Raw genomic sequence first — 16,869 nt, 5'->3', positions numbered from 1 at the left:
GAAGGTTTTTCAGCACTGCTTTAAAAAGAGAGAGAGAGAGAGATCTGCTTGGACTGCAGTAGCATCCAAATGTTGTTTTAGTTTATGCAGAAGGATCTTTAAAAATGTCAAATTGCTGTGTGTGCCTTTTTCAGTTTTAGCCAAAAATGTAGCCAAATTACGAATGGTATAGGACAATTAGGGCTGCAGTTATGTAGACCAAGTGTAGGCAGAGTATGGCCCTGTGATTTTCGTCATCACTGACTAAATGAACTTGTTCTGATGGTGAGTACAAGCAAACACCACCTGTAGGTTTGCAGGAGTTTTTTTCTGAGTAGATATATATTATGCTGTAAGCTGTTACCACTTGTTTCTAATTGTTTCTTGTTATAATTAGTGGTCCACTGCCCTGAGCTGCACCCACCTGAAAATGGCTATTTTATCCAGAATGTCTGCAACAATTATTTCAATGCTGCCTGCGGAATCCGATGTAAAACAGGATTTGATCTCGTGGGAAGCAGCATACGGCTTTGCCAACCAAATGGCCTATGGTCTGGCTCAGAAACAACATGCAGGGGTAGGAAGCCTGAAAGAACAGGCAGTTTTTCTGTTGTCAGCTTGAATTTGGTTGTTTGCTCCTCCAGTGTCTCCCATCTGTGGTGAGCTGTACTGCACCTTCTCCCCTGTCCACTGGGCATGGCTGCCATGAGGCATCCATGTATGTATAAATGTAAAATGCCACATATGTGGGCATAAATTGTGAAATTGTAAAGGTAAAGGTAAAGGTTCCCCTTGACAATTTTTTTGTCCAGCCGTTTCCAAGCCATAGAGCCAGCGTTTTGTCCGAAGACAATCTTCCGTGGTCACATGGCCAGTGCAACTTAGGCACGGAACGCTGTGAAACTGTAGTTATATGCAAAATTAGGGGATTAGTCACATGATCTGAGCCTAAATATGTTGGGCAGAATTCTGTTGGGGGAGAGGGTGCTTGTGACAATAGTCACTCAGCTGTTTCTCCTCTTTGGGAGTCTGTTATGAGACTGACCATGCAACAACCAGAAGCAAATGGGAATTAGCACTCACTCGGCTACATGTTCCTAATGCGGTGGTGCGTGCCTGATGCAATAGTGTGTGCCCTAGCCTAGAGGGAATGTTTGAAAGGTGTAATTCTCCGTTTATGGCTCTGGTGCATATGTGTGGGAGGGAAAGAGCTGGAAAAAGTCTGTGTTGTATGCATGTGTATGCATGCCTTTGTGGCCCCACAATCTGCAACATGAGATGTGGCCCTCTGTGTTAAACAACTCCCCAAGTCTTAATGAATAAATGTCCTATGTGAAGCATGTTTGATGCTAGCTTTATTTTTCAAAGTGTGACGCCTTAGACAAATGAACTCCTACTACATGGGCCAGCCCCAGAGTAACCATTAAGCAAAATAAGGATGTGCCTAGGGCATCAACAAGGGAAGGGGGCACCACTGAGTTTTTTTCAGTGTCAGATTTACCACGGTCCATGGTGCAAATGGTGCACCCTCCTTAACAAACCACATCCACCCATCCAAACCCCTTGGCACTCTCCCTCCCTCCCTCAAGAGCCCCAAGAAAACCACCTCCCTACCTAAGCCATTGAGTATAAATCAGTAGAAAATGAAAAGGATAAAGACTCACCTAGTGAGAAAATGCATATTTTGAGTGAAATGATCAATCATCATTATTATAAGCAAAGCATGCTGCCTATACACCGCCCCATAGTGCTTCACGCATTTTCTGGATGGTGTAACAAGTTAATTATGCAGGCTACACATTGCCCCACCCCACCCCCGGCGAGCTAGATACTCATTTTGCTGACATTGGCAGGATAGAAGGCAGAGTCAACCTTGAGCCAGCTACTGGGGATTGAACCCCAGGTCGTGAGCACAGCTTTGGCTGCAGTACAGCAGTTTAACCACTGCACCACGAGGCTCATTGCTTGGCTTTTTTTTTAATCTTCTGTATTTTTGGAGGTTGGGTGGGGATAAGGATATAAAGAGCAGCTTCAGACCCATGACTTTGTGCTATATGTGCAAGCCAAAGAAATAACAGCCACTGCTATAAACTCTCCAAAAGGGATGTTAAACTCTTATTTCAGCTTTTTACTTTACAGATTCTGACAAAATCTATCTACATTAATCAAAGTGCAAAAGTGCAAGATTTGGCTGGAAGCTGGTAATTTGACTGTACGCATGATTTTGCACATGATATGTGGTTCTTTTTTTCCACATGCTATACAATTAAATTACAGTATTTTCATGCACATAATGTGCACATTATATATATATTATATTTCGTATCTCTGTTTCAAATAGATATATAGAATGTTAGATACTGAATTAGATATTTGAAACGGAGATACGAAATATAATACTGTGTAGATACACACGGGCATAACATGATGTAGTATGGGAATAGGGTATAAGATCTATTGCAGTCAGAATTATATAAAGGATATATTTGTATGTTTGTATGGAAAATACCTACCCATCTATATGTTTTGTCTGTCTTACATGTTTTTTTAATTGTCCTATGGGTTTTTGTTTGCTTTGTGTGTCTTTAAAAAAATCAACCAGGAATCACATGAGTGGGCACTTGTAGTTTCTTTCGGATCAAGGTAATCTGCTGCCCACCTCAGGAGCAGGCTTTTTTTGGGGGGTCAAGATGGACCTTTAAAAAAATAAACTTGGAGGAGCATCTTTTGAATTTGAGGGGCTTTCAGATAGCCAAAAGGGCTTCCAAAATGCCCCTGGCGACTGCCTACAGACAGTTGGTTGCATTTTGCCCAGATTTATTTTAGGTGAGAACAATATTTCACCTATCAATAATCTTCCTTTTCCAGTGTTACATATTTTACTGTCAATATTGCCAAAATTTCAGTTCAGTGTAAAAATAACTGAACGTTATTCAGTAAATTTCAGCAGTCTTCCTGAAATCAGAAATGTTTTGTAAACCTGATGTCAGTATTTATCACAGCGTTCGTGTTACATTCATTTGTGTTTTTTGTAACTCTTTTCATAGGAAACAATTCTGTGTAATTTAACTGGAAAATAATATGTAACCCACTTTGCCATACATCCATCAACAAATAAATGTGTACAGAGTTTAGATACGTAAACATAGTGGTACAATGTAAAATAGATCCAGGCAACATTGTAGGCAGGCAGATTAAAGTCTGAGCAAGAGATGATACCTCAACCCCAGTTTTTCAAGGGAATCTCAACTAACAACCTCAGTCAGACTATATGGACTGCCTATATGCAACACTTCAAATCAATACTCGACTCGTTGAACTGCTGGGCTGACAGTTGTATTTTATTTTTGAGTGTTGTCATCTCTTTGCTGTGTCTGGACAACTCATCCTTTCTGCTTATTTCCTGAAAGAGGACTTTTTAAAAAAATATGGAGGTTCCTTAAAAAAGTGTGCCTTTTTTTTACTCTGGGGAAAATATTGGCTTTAAGTAGAGCTAAGCATTTCTCTTGTATTCTTTTCTTCCATTGCTTCTGAAACGTCTTGAAATGCAACGGGTTTTCTTTCTTTTGAAATCTGTTTTATGCTAATATAGATGTTTCCTACTACTAGCTTCAACTGTAGCATGTGCTGTGAATGCTGTTCTACACTCATATACTAATGAGGCATGCTGTAAGCAAAAGAGAGATCAAAGGAAGAGTTTTATGGGCCATCACATTAATCCCTGCATGTCCCCCATTTGCAGCTTTTTATCATATATATTTTGAAAAAATAGTGAAAGGGTGTTAATGCCTTTACACACTGTTATACTATAACACTAGACAAGCTTCATTTGGTCCTACCTGCTTTGCTGAGCCAAAATATGTCACAAGTGTGATAAGGAATGCTCAGCAACTGTGCAAAACTAAATCAAGCATAAGCTAGGAAATAATGATTACAGTGAAGCTAATAATTCATTGATATTTTACACACCCACCTCAGAAAAATGCCACCAACTAAAACATATTTTTTTAAAAGCCACAGTTCAAAAAAAATCCACAAGATGCATTAGAATAAAGGGAGATTTAAAGAAAAAATCATAATCTTAGCCAGCCATGGAGAAATATGACCTAAGTTTGTTACTTTCGTGCTTTGTGTGTCCAATTTGCAGCAATAGGTGGGGAGTTCTGATTTCATATTGAATACCAAATTAAACGGTTGGGTTGTGTATTTATGTACGTGTGTCTGTCTGTTTGTGTGTGTGTGTGTGTGTGTGTGTGTGTGCATGTATGCGTCCACACACACTTGTGCATCCATGTTCAGATTTGGTGAGAATGGACTTCTACTTATGTAATTTTCTTGTGCAATTCCCTTCCTCCCTGCAAGCCCCCCTGCCTGCAAATTTGCTCAGGGTGGGGGTCCTCCAACCTCCATGGTCAAAGCAACCTCCGTGCTCCTCCATTGGTGTATTTTCTGCTACCAAAAGCACAGTTTTTGGTACAACCCTATGTGTTTGGAAAGAAACATGAAAGAGCAGGAAAAATGAAGGATAGACCTGAATCAGATGTCATTTTATTTTGGCATTTATAAAGACTGAACTAAATCATTTATTCTAAATTTGACTCCACTACAATGACCTGTGAGGAAATCCTGAAGTAATAGTGTGAATGAACTACAACCAGAAAACCAAATATACATCACTTTTATGTGAGAATTGGTATAAGAGTTAGGAAAAAGGGTCCCCTGACACAGAAGTATGACCCTTGTAGAAAGCTCATGGAAGTGCCAGCAGCAGGGTCCCTTCCACATAATCTCTTTTCATTTAGAGCCTCGTCCTACTGACAATTAAAAATGGCTGTTGTGTCAGGTTCTGTGTTAGCCAGAATCCAAAAGATTTGAGACCTCTGCCAGTTTATTCCGGCAGTGGGATCAGGCTCTTCGTTTCCAACAAGGACTATCTGTTTTGTAGTAAGACAGAATCAGCAAAGTATGAGGATACTAATAAAGATTGACAGTCCTTTTAGATAACTGGCAGCTAATTCTGAATTATGGTAATCAGCCACAGACTCCTACGTTTACAACTAGAGGAGAAACAGGCAAGAGGTACAGAGATTTATGTGTAACAGTGTGCCCCTTGATGTTCCCCAGAGAATTGTAAAGTATTCTGCCTGTGGTGGAAGCTGAGGAATCTGTTGATCATTCTTAAATCTGCCATAAATCTTATAATCCTGATATCAGGCCTCTAAATTACAGCTGAAGAATTCTATGTGCTTCTCCTCTTTTTTAAAACATGAAAATGTGACCTAGAAGTAAGCAAGCCTGCCAAAGTAAACATAGCTGCAGTAAAAACTATGGTTCCAGAGGGCCATGCATTTTAAATATCATTTAGTACATATCAGTTGTCAAAAAAAAAATTCAGAAAGCATGTGGGGGTGAAGAAGGTCTGCATTCTGGAACTGAACAGTGAGAAATTCCTTATGCACAGATGTTAAATGGATGTTTGGGTTCCTGCTTTGTCTTCTGCTGTTTTTGTTCTGTTTTTTAAAAGTTCTTATTACGAAATCATATAAAATTATCCTTGCATGAGCTGTTTTGCTCCTCCTGGTGTTGTTTCTGTTGTGACCATGACTACAGCTAAGAGATATACAATTGTGGATTTGTAGAGTTGATTAGATTGCAATCAAATGTCTCCAATGATTGCATTGGAAAGCGTTGCTTTAATGGAAACAATGTCCCTTAAACTGACCCCTTCTGTTTTCTGGGGAATCACTCCAAGTCAGCCCCAAAAGGTAGTAGCCCTACAGTTGAACCCAGCATTTCTGCTGGGTGGGACTGTGTCTCACGTGACTTTGCTCCTGCTCATGCGCTCAAACCCCCTGCTCATGCAGGGTTCCATTGCAACCGAACCCGGAACCTAATGTGATCACTGCACGGAGAGAGGCAGAGGTGGGCGTGCACACATGGGCACCCAGCTTTGAAGGAACTTTGAGCTGGACCAAAAAGGTCCAGCTTGGGCATGGATTGGGGTCAGGCCAAAATACATTTCTTTGTACATCATGTCATTGCCAGGAAATAAATTGCACCAGACCATTCCACAAGTGGTCCACATTGCAATCTGTTTCCCTGTGTGATCAGACCCTTAGTTTGATTGATACTTCAGAGAGTAGTATGTGAATGTGTGTGAATGTCTCTTTATTCAATGGCTAGCTAAGACATCATAAATATCCACAAACCCCCTATATTATTTTTCTGCTACTAATTTTAGAATCCTGTAGCTGTGGGAGACAGGCAGTTTGCAAGAAGTTTCTAAATTGCCTTGAGTTTTAAACTACAAGGAAGAGTAAATGGAGAAAACTCCTAGGAAGAACACTATGAAGGAAATAATGAAGGGATGGTTATGGACAGAAGTTTCCTACCACCCGTACTTTAAAAGGATTATGCAATTATTCCATTTTTTTCTTGAAAAAACTTAGGAGGGCCAGAAATTGAATTTATTGTGAATCTCTTTGAATATGGTTGTGCCTCTGAAACTGAAAGCCCACTGGGAAATAAAGAAATAGGTGTGTCTTTTTAATATTCCTGAAATGGCTTACATGGAAGGGATAAGAGGTGAGAAGAAATGGTTTGAAGGGAAACAGTGAATAAGAGATATATGTATTTCTTCTCCTCTCATAGGGTATAGGGAGCAGGTACACTTGAGAAGATGTGACGTAGGTGGCACTGCGAGTTAAACTGCTGAATCACTAGGCTGGCAGTTCAAATATGTGTGATGAGGTGAACTCCCGTTGCTTGTCCCAGTTTCTTCCAACCCAGGAGTTTGAAAGCATGCAAATGCGAGTAGATGAATAGGTACCACCTCAGTGGGGAGGTAATGGTGTTTCTTGTCTAGGCATGCCAGCCAAGTGACCATGGAAAAAGTGTGTATGAACAAACACTGCCTCTTTGGCATACAAACAGGGATGAGCACCAGCCCCTAGTGTCAAACATGACTGGACTTAATTGTCAAGGGGAACCTTTACCTTTTTTACAGTTGAGAAGCCAATCTGAAGAGAAGACAGTGGTTGTGCTCTGCTAGTTGAGATTCGCAGGCAAGGAGAGTGATTTGAGAAGGGAATGGCTCACTCCTAATTTCCCTTGTTAAGATCAGGGCCTGCCTACATTTCCTGGTAAATAACGGTGATACCGCATTTTCCATGTATAAGACTTTTCTAACCTAAAATTTCTTTCTTTGCCAAACGCTTGCAACGACAATGTAGGGGGAAAGCAGAAATTGCTTTCCCTCTCCATTTTCTTTGCAAAATGTGGAGGGGGAAAGCTGATTTTTGCAATGAAAATGTAGGGAGAAGGAATCGTTTTCCCCGTCCATTTTCTTTGCAAAACGTGGGGGGAGGAGCAGGGATCAAAGTGCTTTAATCCCTCCCCCTTACTTCCGAGTATAAAACGAGCCTCAATTTTTTCCTTTATTTTAGGGAAACATGTCATTTTATACATGGAAAAATACAGTAGTTAGAGATAAGCAATTTATATGGAGGAGATTTTCATTGGATTTTATTTGATTCATACACTTAGAAAGCAAAAGCTACTGTGCGGATCATCCATGTAAATAGCCCCAGCTATATTACACAGTAAGGGACGTGGTGGCGCTGCGGGCTAAACTGCAGAAGCCTGTGCTGCAGGGTCAGAAGACCAAGCAGTCATAAGATTGAATCCACGCAACGGAGTGAGCTCTCGTCGCTTGTCCCAGCTCCCGCCAACCTAGCAGTTCAAAACCATGCAAATGCAAGTAAATAAATAGGGACCACTTCGGTGGGAAGGTAACAGCGTTCCGTGTCTAAGTTGCACTGGCCATGTGACCACGGAAGATTGTCTTCGGACAAATGCTGGCTCTATGGCTTGGAAACGGGGATGAGCACTGCCCCCTAGAGTCGAACACGGCTGGACAAAAATTGCCAAGGTCAACCTTTACCTATATTACACAGCAGAGAGTATATAGAGGAGATGAAAATGCAAACCAGTTAGAGTTGAGGAACTCTCAAGCAATAGCAGCAACAGCCAAGGGAGGCACTGGAGGTGGAGCTGATACATGTGTTCAGTCTTTTCAGTTATGCTTTGTTGGTTTCAGCTTTATGTTGGCAGATTTGATAGTGATAGTCTCATTTGCAATATCAGGTCTTCAACTATTGCTGCTATGTGCATTCTCTGGCTGTTAAAACATATGAACCTGTAAGCTTAAAATCTGAACACAAGTTTTGAAAGTCCTGGCCTTATACACAACTGTTTCATGGAGTGAGAAGGGATGGGTAGTCATAACTTCTCAAGAGAAATGGGTGTTTTGTGTCTCTCTTACTCAGATTGTTTTCATTGGAAAGTAGTAACATCCTTTTTTTTAAACCTTTGCAGTTCGCACATGCCCCAAACTATTTGCCCCTCAACATGGGCATATCAACTGTTCACCAACTGAAATCTCATATGGGACTGTGTGCTTAGTGACTTGTGATGACAATTATGAACTGGAAGGCAACTCCAAACTCACTTGTCAAGGCAACTCACAATGGGATGGAAAAGAACCCAAGTGTGTGGGTATGTTTATTATTATTATTATTATGTCATTATCATTAGTTATACTTTCTTTGCCCAATTTTTGTTACAGTTTTTAAGATTAGAAATAGATTTTCCTCCCCTTTCAAACTCTATCCTCTCACAAAGCAGTTTACCTCTCTAGTTCATTAGGGTTCATTATTTAACGAAGTGCTCATCATAGCCAGTTCAGCCGCTGTAACGGGGGGTGTGTGTGTGTCACAAGATCTCTGTAATCACTCCCAGTAAGCAGTCTGGCTGCTGCATTTTGGACCCTCTGGAGTTTCTGAACCCTTTCCAAAGGCAGCCCCACGTGGAGCTCATTACAGTAATCCAGTCAAGATGTAACTAGGGCTTGTGTCACTGTGGGGCCAGATCAGCCCTCTCAAGAAACAGGCACAGTGGGCGCACTACTGTTAACCGTGCAAAGGCACTCCTGGCCACTGCCAGAACCTGGGCATCCAGGCTCAGAGAGGAATCCAGGAGCACCTGCCCAAGCTGCGCACTTGCGTTTTCAGAGGGAGTGTGGCCTCATCCAGCACAGGCTGCTGCAACCCTGTTCTTTGATCTGCATCTCAACTGGCCAGGAGCACCTCTGCCTTGTCTGGATTGCGTTTCAGTTTATTCACACTCTTCCAGTCCATTACTGACAGCAGATGCTGGTTTAGAACCAAAATAGCTTCCTTGGATCTAGATGGAAAGGAGAGGTGGAGTTGGGTGTCATTAGCGTGCAGTGATGCCTCGATTTACGAACTTAATCCGTTCCATAAGATTGTTGTAACTCAAAATGGTCGTAAGTTGAAGCACCATTTCCCATAGGAATGCAATGAAATGCGATTAATCTGTTCCGGCCGTTCTTTGGTTGTATCTCGGGTGCCAGACGCAAGTCGAAGCATTTGTTCCCATAGGAACTAACGGGAAAGCGGTTAATCCGTCCACTACCACTAGGGGGAGACTTTTTTTAAAAAAAACACTAAGATGACAGGTTTAAAAAAGGTCAGGAAAGGAGGGAGGGAACAATGGGAAAAAGAGGAAAGAAAGAAAGAAGGTCATCCCTGGGGCACACAGACCCCTCAGACAAACGTTTGTGCCTTCCCTCCAGTTAATATCTGACTTTTCTGTTTATTCTCTCCTCATGTATTTTCTATTCTATTGTTGTATTCTGTTTATTACAATATGATTTATGTAATTTTTTGTTTTCTGTATTGTTTCACTGTTTTACTATATTGGAAGCCACCTAGAGTGGTCTTTTAGACCAGATGGGCGGGGTATAAGTCAAACAAACAAACAACTAAATAAATAAATAAGCACAAACAGAGAGAGGATAGAGAGAGGACAGTCAAGGTGGGGGGGGGGAGACTTTGGAGTCTAAAACACATTTTAAAACCACACCTTTTAAACCAAACAGATTTTAAAACAGAAGAGAGGTCACAGTACACAAACCTTAGGAGCCACAGAATTAAAAAAACATTTTAGGAGGGACAGAATGCTACAACTACACACTGCAAGACCCATCAGAGCACAGAAATGTAACCCCCCAGCCCAAACCCACGGTGCAGAAACCCTGTACATACAGTGCTCACCCAGAACAGGTAGTCTCCCTGTTTTAAAAAGGAAAGTCAAAAAGGAAAAAGCAAAAATTCCCAAAAGCAAATTTTTTTAAAAAATGCAAAAAAAATACAGTACAGTACCAGGCAGTCCAAAGTCTCTCTCTGAACCCACACTCTCTAACCACTGGGGCGAAAGAGCTACAGAGAAGCAGCCTCTTCGCTGACCAATGGTTAACTGAAAGCAGTTCAAATTCCCCGCCTTTTTTCCGTTCATAACTCAAAGCACCGGTTGCAAGTCGAAGCAAAATTTTGCGGCCGGGGCTGGTCGTAACTCAAATTGGTCATAAGTTGAGGCACCACTGTACTGGTGACATCGAACCCCCAAACTCAGAAACCTCTCCCAGCAATTTCATGTAGATGTTAAAAAGCACAGGGGACAAAACATCCCTGAGGGACAACACAGGCCAAAGGCCAGAGTGTTGAACAGGATTCCCCAGCACTACCCAGTGAGTTCTCCCTTCCAGGAAGGACCGGAGCCACTGTAAAACAATGCCTCCGAAGTCCCACCCAAGAGAGAGAGCCCATAAGGATACCATGGTCGATGGTATCAAAAGCCTCTGAGAAGGTCCAGCAGGACTAACAGGGACACACTCCTTCTGTCTAGTTCCCAGCGTAGGTTCTCCACCAAGGTGATCAAAGCAGTCTCCATCCCAAGACCAGGCCTGAAGCCAGATTGAAATGGATCTAGATAATCCATCTCATCCAGGAACTTCTGGAGCTGAGAAGCCACAACCTGCTCTAGCACCTTGCCCAAAAATGGGATATTAGAGACTGGTTGGTAATTATCCAGTACTATGGGGTCCAATGAGGGCTTTTTCAATAATGTTCTTATTGCTGCCTCCTTTAAACATGCTGGGATGCTACCCTGCTGCAAGGAGGCATTCACTACTGTCATATGCAGTAGAATTCCAGCAGAAGAATATGCAGATCTTTTTGTATGTAGGAACTACTGTAGGTGGAGTCCCGAAGGCAGCATGTGTCGTTCTGCCAACTCCTGCGACATTGCTGGAACCAGTTGTATTGGCTCTTGCCTTTCCATTGGACCATTTCAGCAATGTGGAGAGGGGGGATCTGCTGCTTGGGTAACAGCCTATCCTCCATATTACCTTACCCGGGCTTCATGCTCTGGAGAGAACACTCCTCGATTCAGAGCATGTTACCATAGTCTCTCGAGACTGAAGGATGCCTATGCTATGTTTTGCACCATATGTCGTTCTGTGGCAAGCATTTAAAAAATCTGTATTACACAGATGTGGGAACATTAGACTTGTGCATTTTTTAAAGAACTCTGAAGGGCAGAAACAAGTATATGGCAGCTTTCAGATTTGTACCCAGAAGATTGAAAAAGGCCTGGAAGCTTTTACATGTTTAAAAAAAATCTTGGGGCTTAAAATTTTGTGCCCTTTTTGATTAAGGATCTCATAGCATTAAAACAAAATCTCACAAAATTGATAGAAAATGTTACAGTACATTAGGTCCACCTATCTAAAACATATTGAACTTTAGCCCGTCAAGCATGTGGTCTGCTTTTATTGTTTCCTTGGTGATAAACAAATTATGATGCCCTTAATGTCAACTGTGCATAAATCTGAGGTCCTGAACTGTGAAACGTCTTGCATTCCTATTGTTGTTTTTGGCAGTTGTCAAATATTTCTGGGTGTCAGATTTATCAACAGAAGGCGCTAGGTCCTGTACAGCTGTAGTCAGCCACTTAATCATATTTGTAAACGGTTTCTTAAATTGTTTAGTTAAAGAGTACAGAGAAGATGTGTCAAAAATATCAGTCTTTGAAGAGTTTCCTCCCAGATGTCTGAAATTGCCCCACTGCATTCTAAGCTGATGACAACATCCAAGACAAGCAATGAAAGATGTGTCCCCCCCCCCTTTGTCCTGTCCAGAGTTGTGGGGGTGGAGAAGGCAATTGGTGCTGCAGCACCACATTTCATCAGGCTTGTAGCTTAGCAGCTGCTTCTTTCTACTAGTGTGTGGAGTAGATTACTTTTCTGTTTGCTGACTCCTAACAGACAACAGCAGAGGAATAAAACTTAGGCAAACCCCAGGGAGTTGAGTGACCAGAATGAACTACCAGGGAGACCTACCAGAAGGTTTACACGGGAGTTTGGCAGGGAGGCTCCTAACAATTGTTTAAAGTTTCTGGATATAATTATATATTCATGGACTTTTCTTCAAGGCAGACAAGACAAAGTAAAGGGCATTCACAAACTATCAGAAAAAAGTAAAAAGGAAACAGGGATTATGGAGGGAAGAGACACTTCAGTGGTGTTGACCTGCAAAGTGTGTGCAATGTTTATCTTCATGCCAGAGAACAATGCAATGTACAGTCGTGTCCCGCTGGATGATTACCCCCCTCTACGACAAATCCGCTTTACGTTGATGTTTTTGCGATCGCAAAACGATGTTTTAAATGGGATTTTTTCACTGTGCGATGATCGGTTCTCTGCTTCGGGAACCAATTTTTGCTTTACGACGATCAGCAGACAGGTGATCGTCGGGTTTCAAAATGGCCGCCGGCTGAAGAAAATCACCCCCCGCTGTTTTCTAGGATGGATTCCTCGCTTTGCAGGCACCGGAAATGGCCGCCATATGGAGGATCTTCGCTGGACAAGCAGGTATTCAGCCCATTGGAACACATTGAACGGTTTTCTATGCGTTTCAATGGGTTTTTTAATTTCGTTTGACAGCGTTTTCGCTCTACAGCGATTTTGCTGGAATGAATTAACGTCATCAAGCGAAGCACCACTGTACACGTGTAGCAAGTGCAAGCTGGTAGCACTGTTGGAAGAAAAAGTGAAAGAACTGAATCACTGATTGGCCAGGCTTCAGGCTATAAGAGAAGATGAAAAGTACATAGACAAAATTCTGGAGGAGGAGGAGCCAAGAGGGGCACTGGAGGTGAAAGATCATCAAGACAAGCAGAGGAGGAGAATGCTGAGGAGAGAACAAGTATAGTGGAGGAAGCACCATGGAAAAGAATCACAGTTAGGAGCAAAAGGAGGAGGAGACACTCTTCACCAGCAGAACTGCAAAACCACTTTAAGATTCTTGAAGTGGAATCTGGCAGACAAAATGAAGAGGAAGACATGTGGGGGGACATAAGAAGGGCTGAAGCTCAGCCCAGCTGCAGCAGCAGCAGAAGAAGAAAAGAATAGTGGTGGTTGGAGACTCTCTACTGCAAGGGATTAAAACTGAAATATTCTAGAATGATCCATGGACCCACAGGTATGCTGTCTCCCTCAGGGACAGATTAAGGATGTGACAGAAGGATTGCCGTCACTCATAAAACCCACAGATGCATATCCTTCCTTCTCATCCATGTGGAAACATGATACAACCAAGAGGTGTTGAGATATATATTTATATAATCATGCAACTCAGTGTGTGTGTCTATATACACATATATATGTAATGTGTATATGAAAGTTTAAATGTGTTTGATAGAACCAGATTGTTGTATTAGCATAGTATATGTTTTGCACCAATCAGAATGTGTTTGAAGTCAGCTAGACTGCTGTGTGAGACAGAAGTCTGTCAGACAAAGCTAAACATGTAGTAGACAAGATCTCAGACAATATGTAACTAAGACAGAGACAGACAGGGCTGAAAGGGACAATGAACATATGTGACAGAGAATAAAATATGTAATAGGGCCAAACAGGGCTTACAAATGTAATAATATACCTATGAGAGAGTTAGTTACTTACCAGAGAAAATGTGTCTGTCATACCAAATGTCTAAGCACTAAATGTTTTGTTATATTTTATATATGTTTATGAACAGTAAACGTTATTTCATGTTTTAACCAAGACATAAGTGATTATTTGTGCACAAAATGCACAAATTTTACTATTCAATAGTGGGTTGTTATTTTTTTTATCTAAATGCTCCAAGCAGCTATATGCAAACTTCGCTAAGTTATAGGTCATGTATTATTTATGATAACCAAAAGCCAGCAAGAGGGACTACAAAGAAAGCAGACTTTGAAGCTCTGGGACAGACCCTCAAGGCCCAAATAGTCTTCTTGTCCACCCTAGCAGTACCCGGAAGAGGAACCAAAAGGTAAAGAAAAATACTCCAGGTGTTTCACTGGCTATAAAGGTGGTACTGATGTGAGAGATTTGGATTTTGGTACCACGAGTTATTCTTCCTGAAAGATGAACTGCTGGCAAGTGATGGGTTGCACCTGACAAGGACTGGGAAGAATGCATTTGATCACAGCATGAAGAACTTCATCAGGAGAGCTTTAAACTGAATTGGAAGGGGGAGGGAGCTGCAAGCTCAAAGGCAAAGATAAATGAAGGCTTATGCACAATAAGAGGAACAGACTGAGCAGAGGAATAACTCTCCTTGACTTGGCTCTAATCAGTAGAGATGGTGGAAAAAGTGGCAGCCAGAGAACCTCTAGAGGAATGTGAGCATGTTTTACTTGAATTGTTTATTTCAAAAGAAACGAAAACAGAGTGTAGCTGCATGTGTGCACTGAATTTTAGGTAAACAAGTTTTAATAAACTCAGAATAATGATAAATAAGATCCCACGACAGGAGATCCTAACAGGAAAATAAGTCCAAAATGGATGGGAATTTCTTTAAAAGGAAATTCTAAAGGCACAACTATGAACAATTCCAACAGGAAAAAAGGTGGAAAGTGGCAAAAAAAAAATATAGCCCAACGTAGCTTTAAAAAAGCTCATTTCTGAAAATAAAAAGGACACATATTTATTATTTATTTACATTTAAGTTATTTGTATGCTGCCCTTCTCCCCATAAGGGACCCAAGGAAGTGAAGGAAGTCCAGACCATGAAGGAAGAGTAGAGACAAGTAGCAAAAAATTGCAGGAATGGCATTAGGAAAGCAGAAGATGAGAATGAGCTGAGGTTAGCAAGAGATGCTAAAAGCAATGACAAAAAAAAGGGGATTCTTTGGAGATCTAGTAGAATTCCTGGGCTCCAGTAAGTTTATTGTTCTGCCATCTGACACCCTTGGACCTGCTCATGGAACATTCAGCATGAAAAGAGTAAGCTCTATGTGGCAAATTCTAAGGGCTGTGTCAGCCAATCCCGTAACAGATGGTTGTAACAGACTTTCAAAAATATGTTTTTTCAAAAGTTGCTTTTAAAATTGTTTTTCCATTTTTATATTTTATATGAGTATGCAATGAAGACTAGGGAAGCTATGTTTAGAAACTCAGTGTCTGGCAATTTCTTGCATCTCTAAAATTATTTTTCATTTTCTGATCTTCAGGAATCCTTCCCTCTAAATTGCTCTCATGGGTTTCTTCCTATATGTAATATAAAGCACGTTCTGTGCTACTAGATGAATATTACACACGTTTTCTCTTTTTGTCTACCGATATGCATGTCCTTCTTTCTTCTAGAACTGCTTTGTCCTGTCCTCCAGAAACCAGAACATGTGATCATTCATCCCTACATTTGTGGGCTTGAGCCATCAAAGTATGGAACTGTGTGCGGGTTGAGTTGTCCCACTGGATTCCTTCTGTCCGGGGTCAGAGAAGAACTGAGATGTTTAACCAGTGGGAGGTGGAGTGAAAATTTGCAGAAGGCTTCCTGTAAAGGTATCAACTTGGTTATCATTTCTTTTTGATTGAAAAAGCGGAGTTGGGAAGTGTGTGCAGGGGATATAAGGGGTAGTACATTTCTGAATGGCGTGACAAACACAGAAGTAATTATTCATTAGTAGACTCCCAAACAGGATTGGTGCAGATAATGACATTTTCCTGTTTCTTCGAATGATTAAGAGTGGGAATATTCTGTGAAGCTGCCATGCTCCCTCTTCTCACACATATTCTTTCCATCTTTTGTTTTCAGAATTAGCCATGGAGTAACTTGGCGTTTGTAGCAATATCAGCAATTATATGTTTTTGTCTTTTAAAACAGACAAAATAGTGTTGCTATTGAGGAGTGCATGTGTGTGTGTGTGTGTGTGTGTGTGTGTGCGTGCATCTGTTAGTCTTCATGCCAAAAGAACATGGGGAGGGTAATTTTGAGCTGTTTGATTAAAATAAATAATACGGATCAGAATGACAGTAAAAAGATTTCTTTGTACATGTAATTTGGTTCCTTTGAGTTTATGCATAAGCTAGAGCCACACCAAAAATTAAACAAATATGAAATACATGGAAATCAGGTGAGAAGACATAGCTAGTCATGAAAAAGATGTTGTTTTTATGCAATTGTAGTAAATATAGCAGCAATAACAATTTTTGTTGCATGGCTAATAAAGCAGTTTTATCGTGAATGTCATAGAAGTCAGTGGTAAAATAATGTATGGAATACTATGAAAATCTCTAAGGCATTACACTAAGTTTCAAAGAGTCCTAACACAACTTCTAGTCCAAATATTTTAAAAGAATGCGAGACGAAGTGTCTTAAATATTGAATTGCAGCATGATCCCAGTGAAAATGGAGAAGCATATCTACTACTCCAGTAGAGAGTTCAGAATTCTTGGATTCAATAGAAAGTCCTCCAAACGGGTTAAAAAGGATTCCTCATGCAAAAGTTTTAAAAAGTATCAGAACCATATAAAAGAATAGATAACCACACCCTAAGAACTCAAATAGATTTAATCTTAAAAACACATATACACAAACGAAACTTGCTTCTTAAAAACCCTCAAACTTATGTATATCTTGATGGGTTGTTGTGTCCCATCAGTCCATGTCTAGTATCCATTAAAGTCAGGTAGTATAG

At 41.0% G+C, this 16,869-nt stretch overlaps 1 protein-coding gene across 3 annotated transcripts in view; it reads left to right on the top strand.

Annotated features, from left to right (window-relative positions):
* SVEP1 (sushi, von Willebrand factor type A, EGF and pentraxin domain containing 1) overlaps positions 1-16,869 on the top strand; it is a 160,449-nt gene that overhangs the window by 44,532 nt on the left and 99,048 nt on the right. For all 3 annotated transcript variants that reach the window (XR_013541414.1, XM_020791136.3, XM_072992019.2), the window contains exons 5-7: positions 377-556; positions 8,356-8,535; positions 15,536-15,733. Coding sequence is in view for 2 of the 3 variants with exons in the window: in XM_020791136.3 (XP_020646795.3) it covers positions 377-556; positions 8,356-8,535; positions 15,536-15,733 (558 nt within the window). In the remaining variant the exon portion in view is untranslated. The remainder of the gene's footprint in view (positions 1-376; positions 557-8,355; positions 8,536-15,535; positions 15,734-16,869) is intronic.

Source organism: Pogona vitticeps, chromosome 2 (assembly GCF_051106095.1).
Source record: "Pogona vitticeps strain Pit_001003342236 chromosome 2, PviZW2.1, whole genome shotgun sequence".
Taxonomy (NCBI): Eukaryota; Metazoa; Chordata; class Lepidosauria; order Squamata; family Agamidae; genus Pogona; species Pogona vitticeps.
The sequence above is the reverse complement of the archived record's forward strand: the minus strand, read 5'-3'. Positions and strand labels throughout refer to the sequence as shown.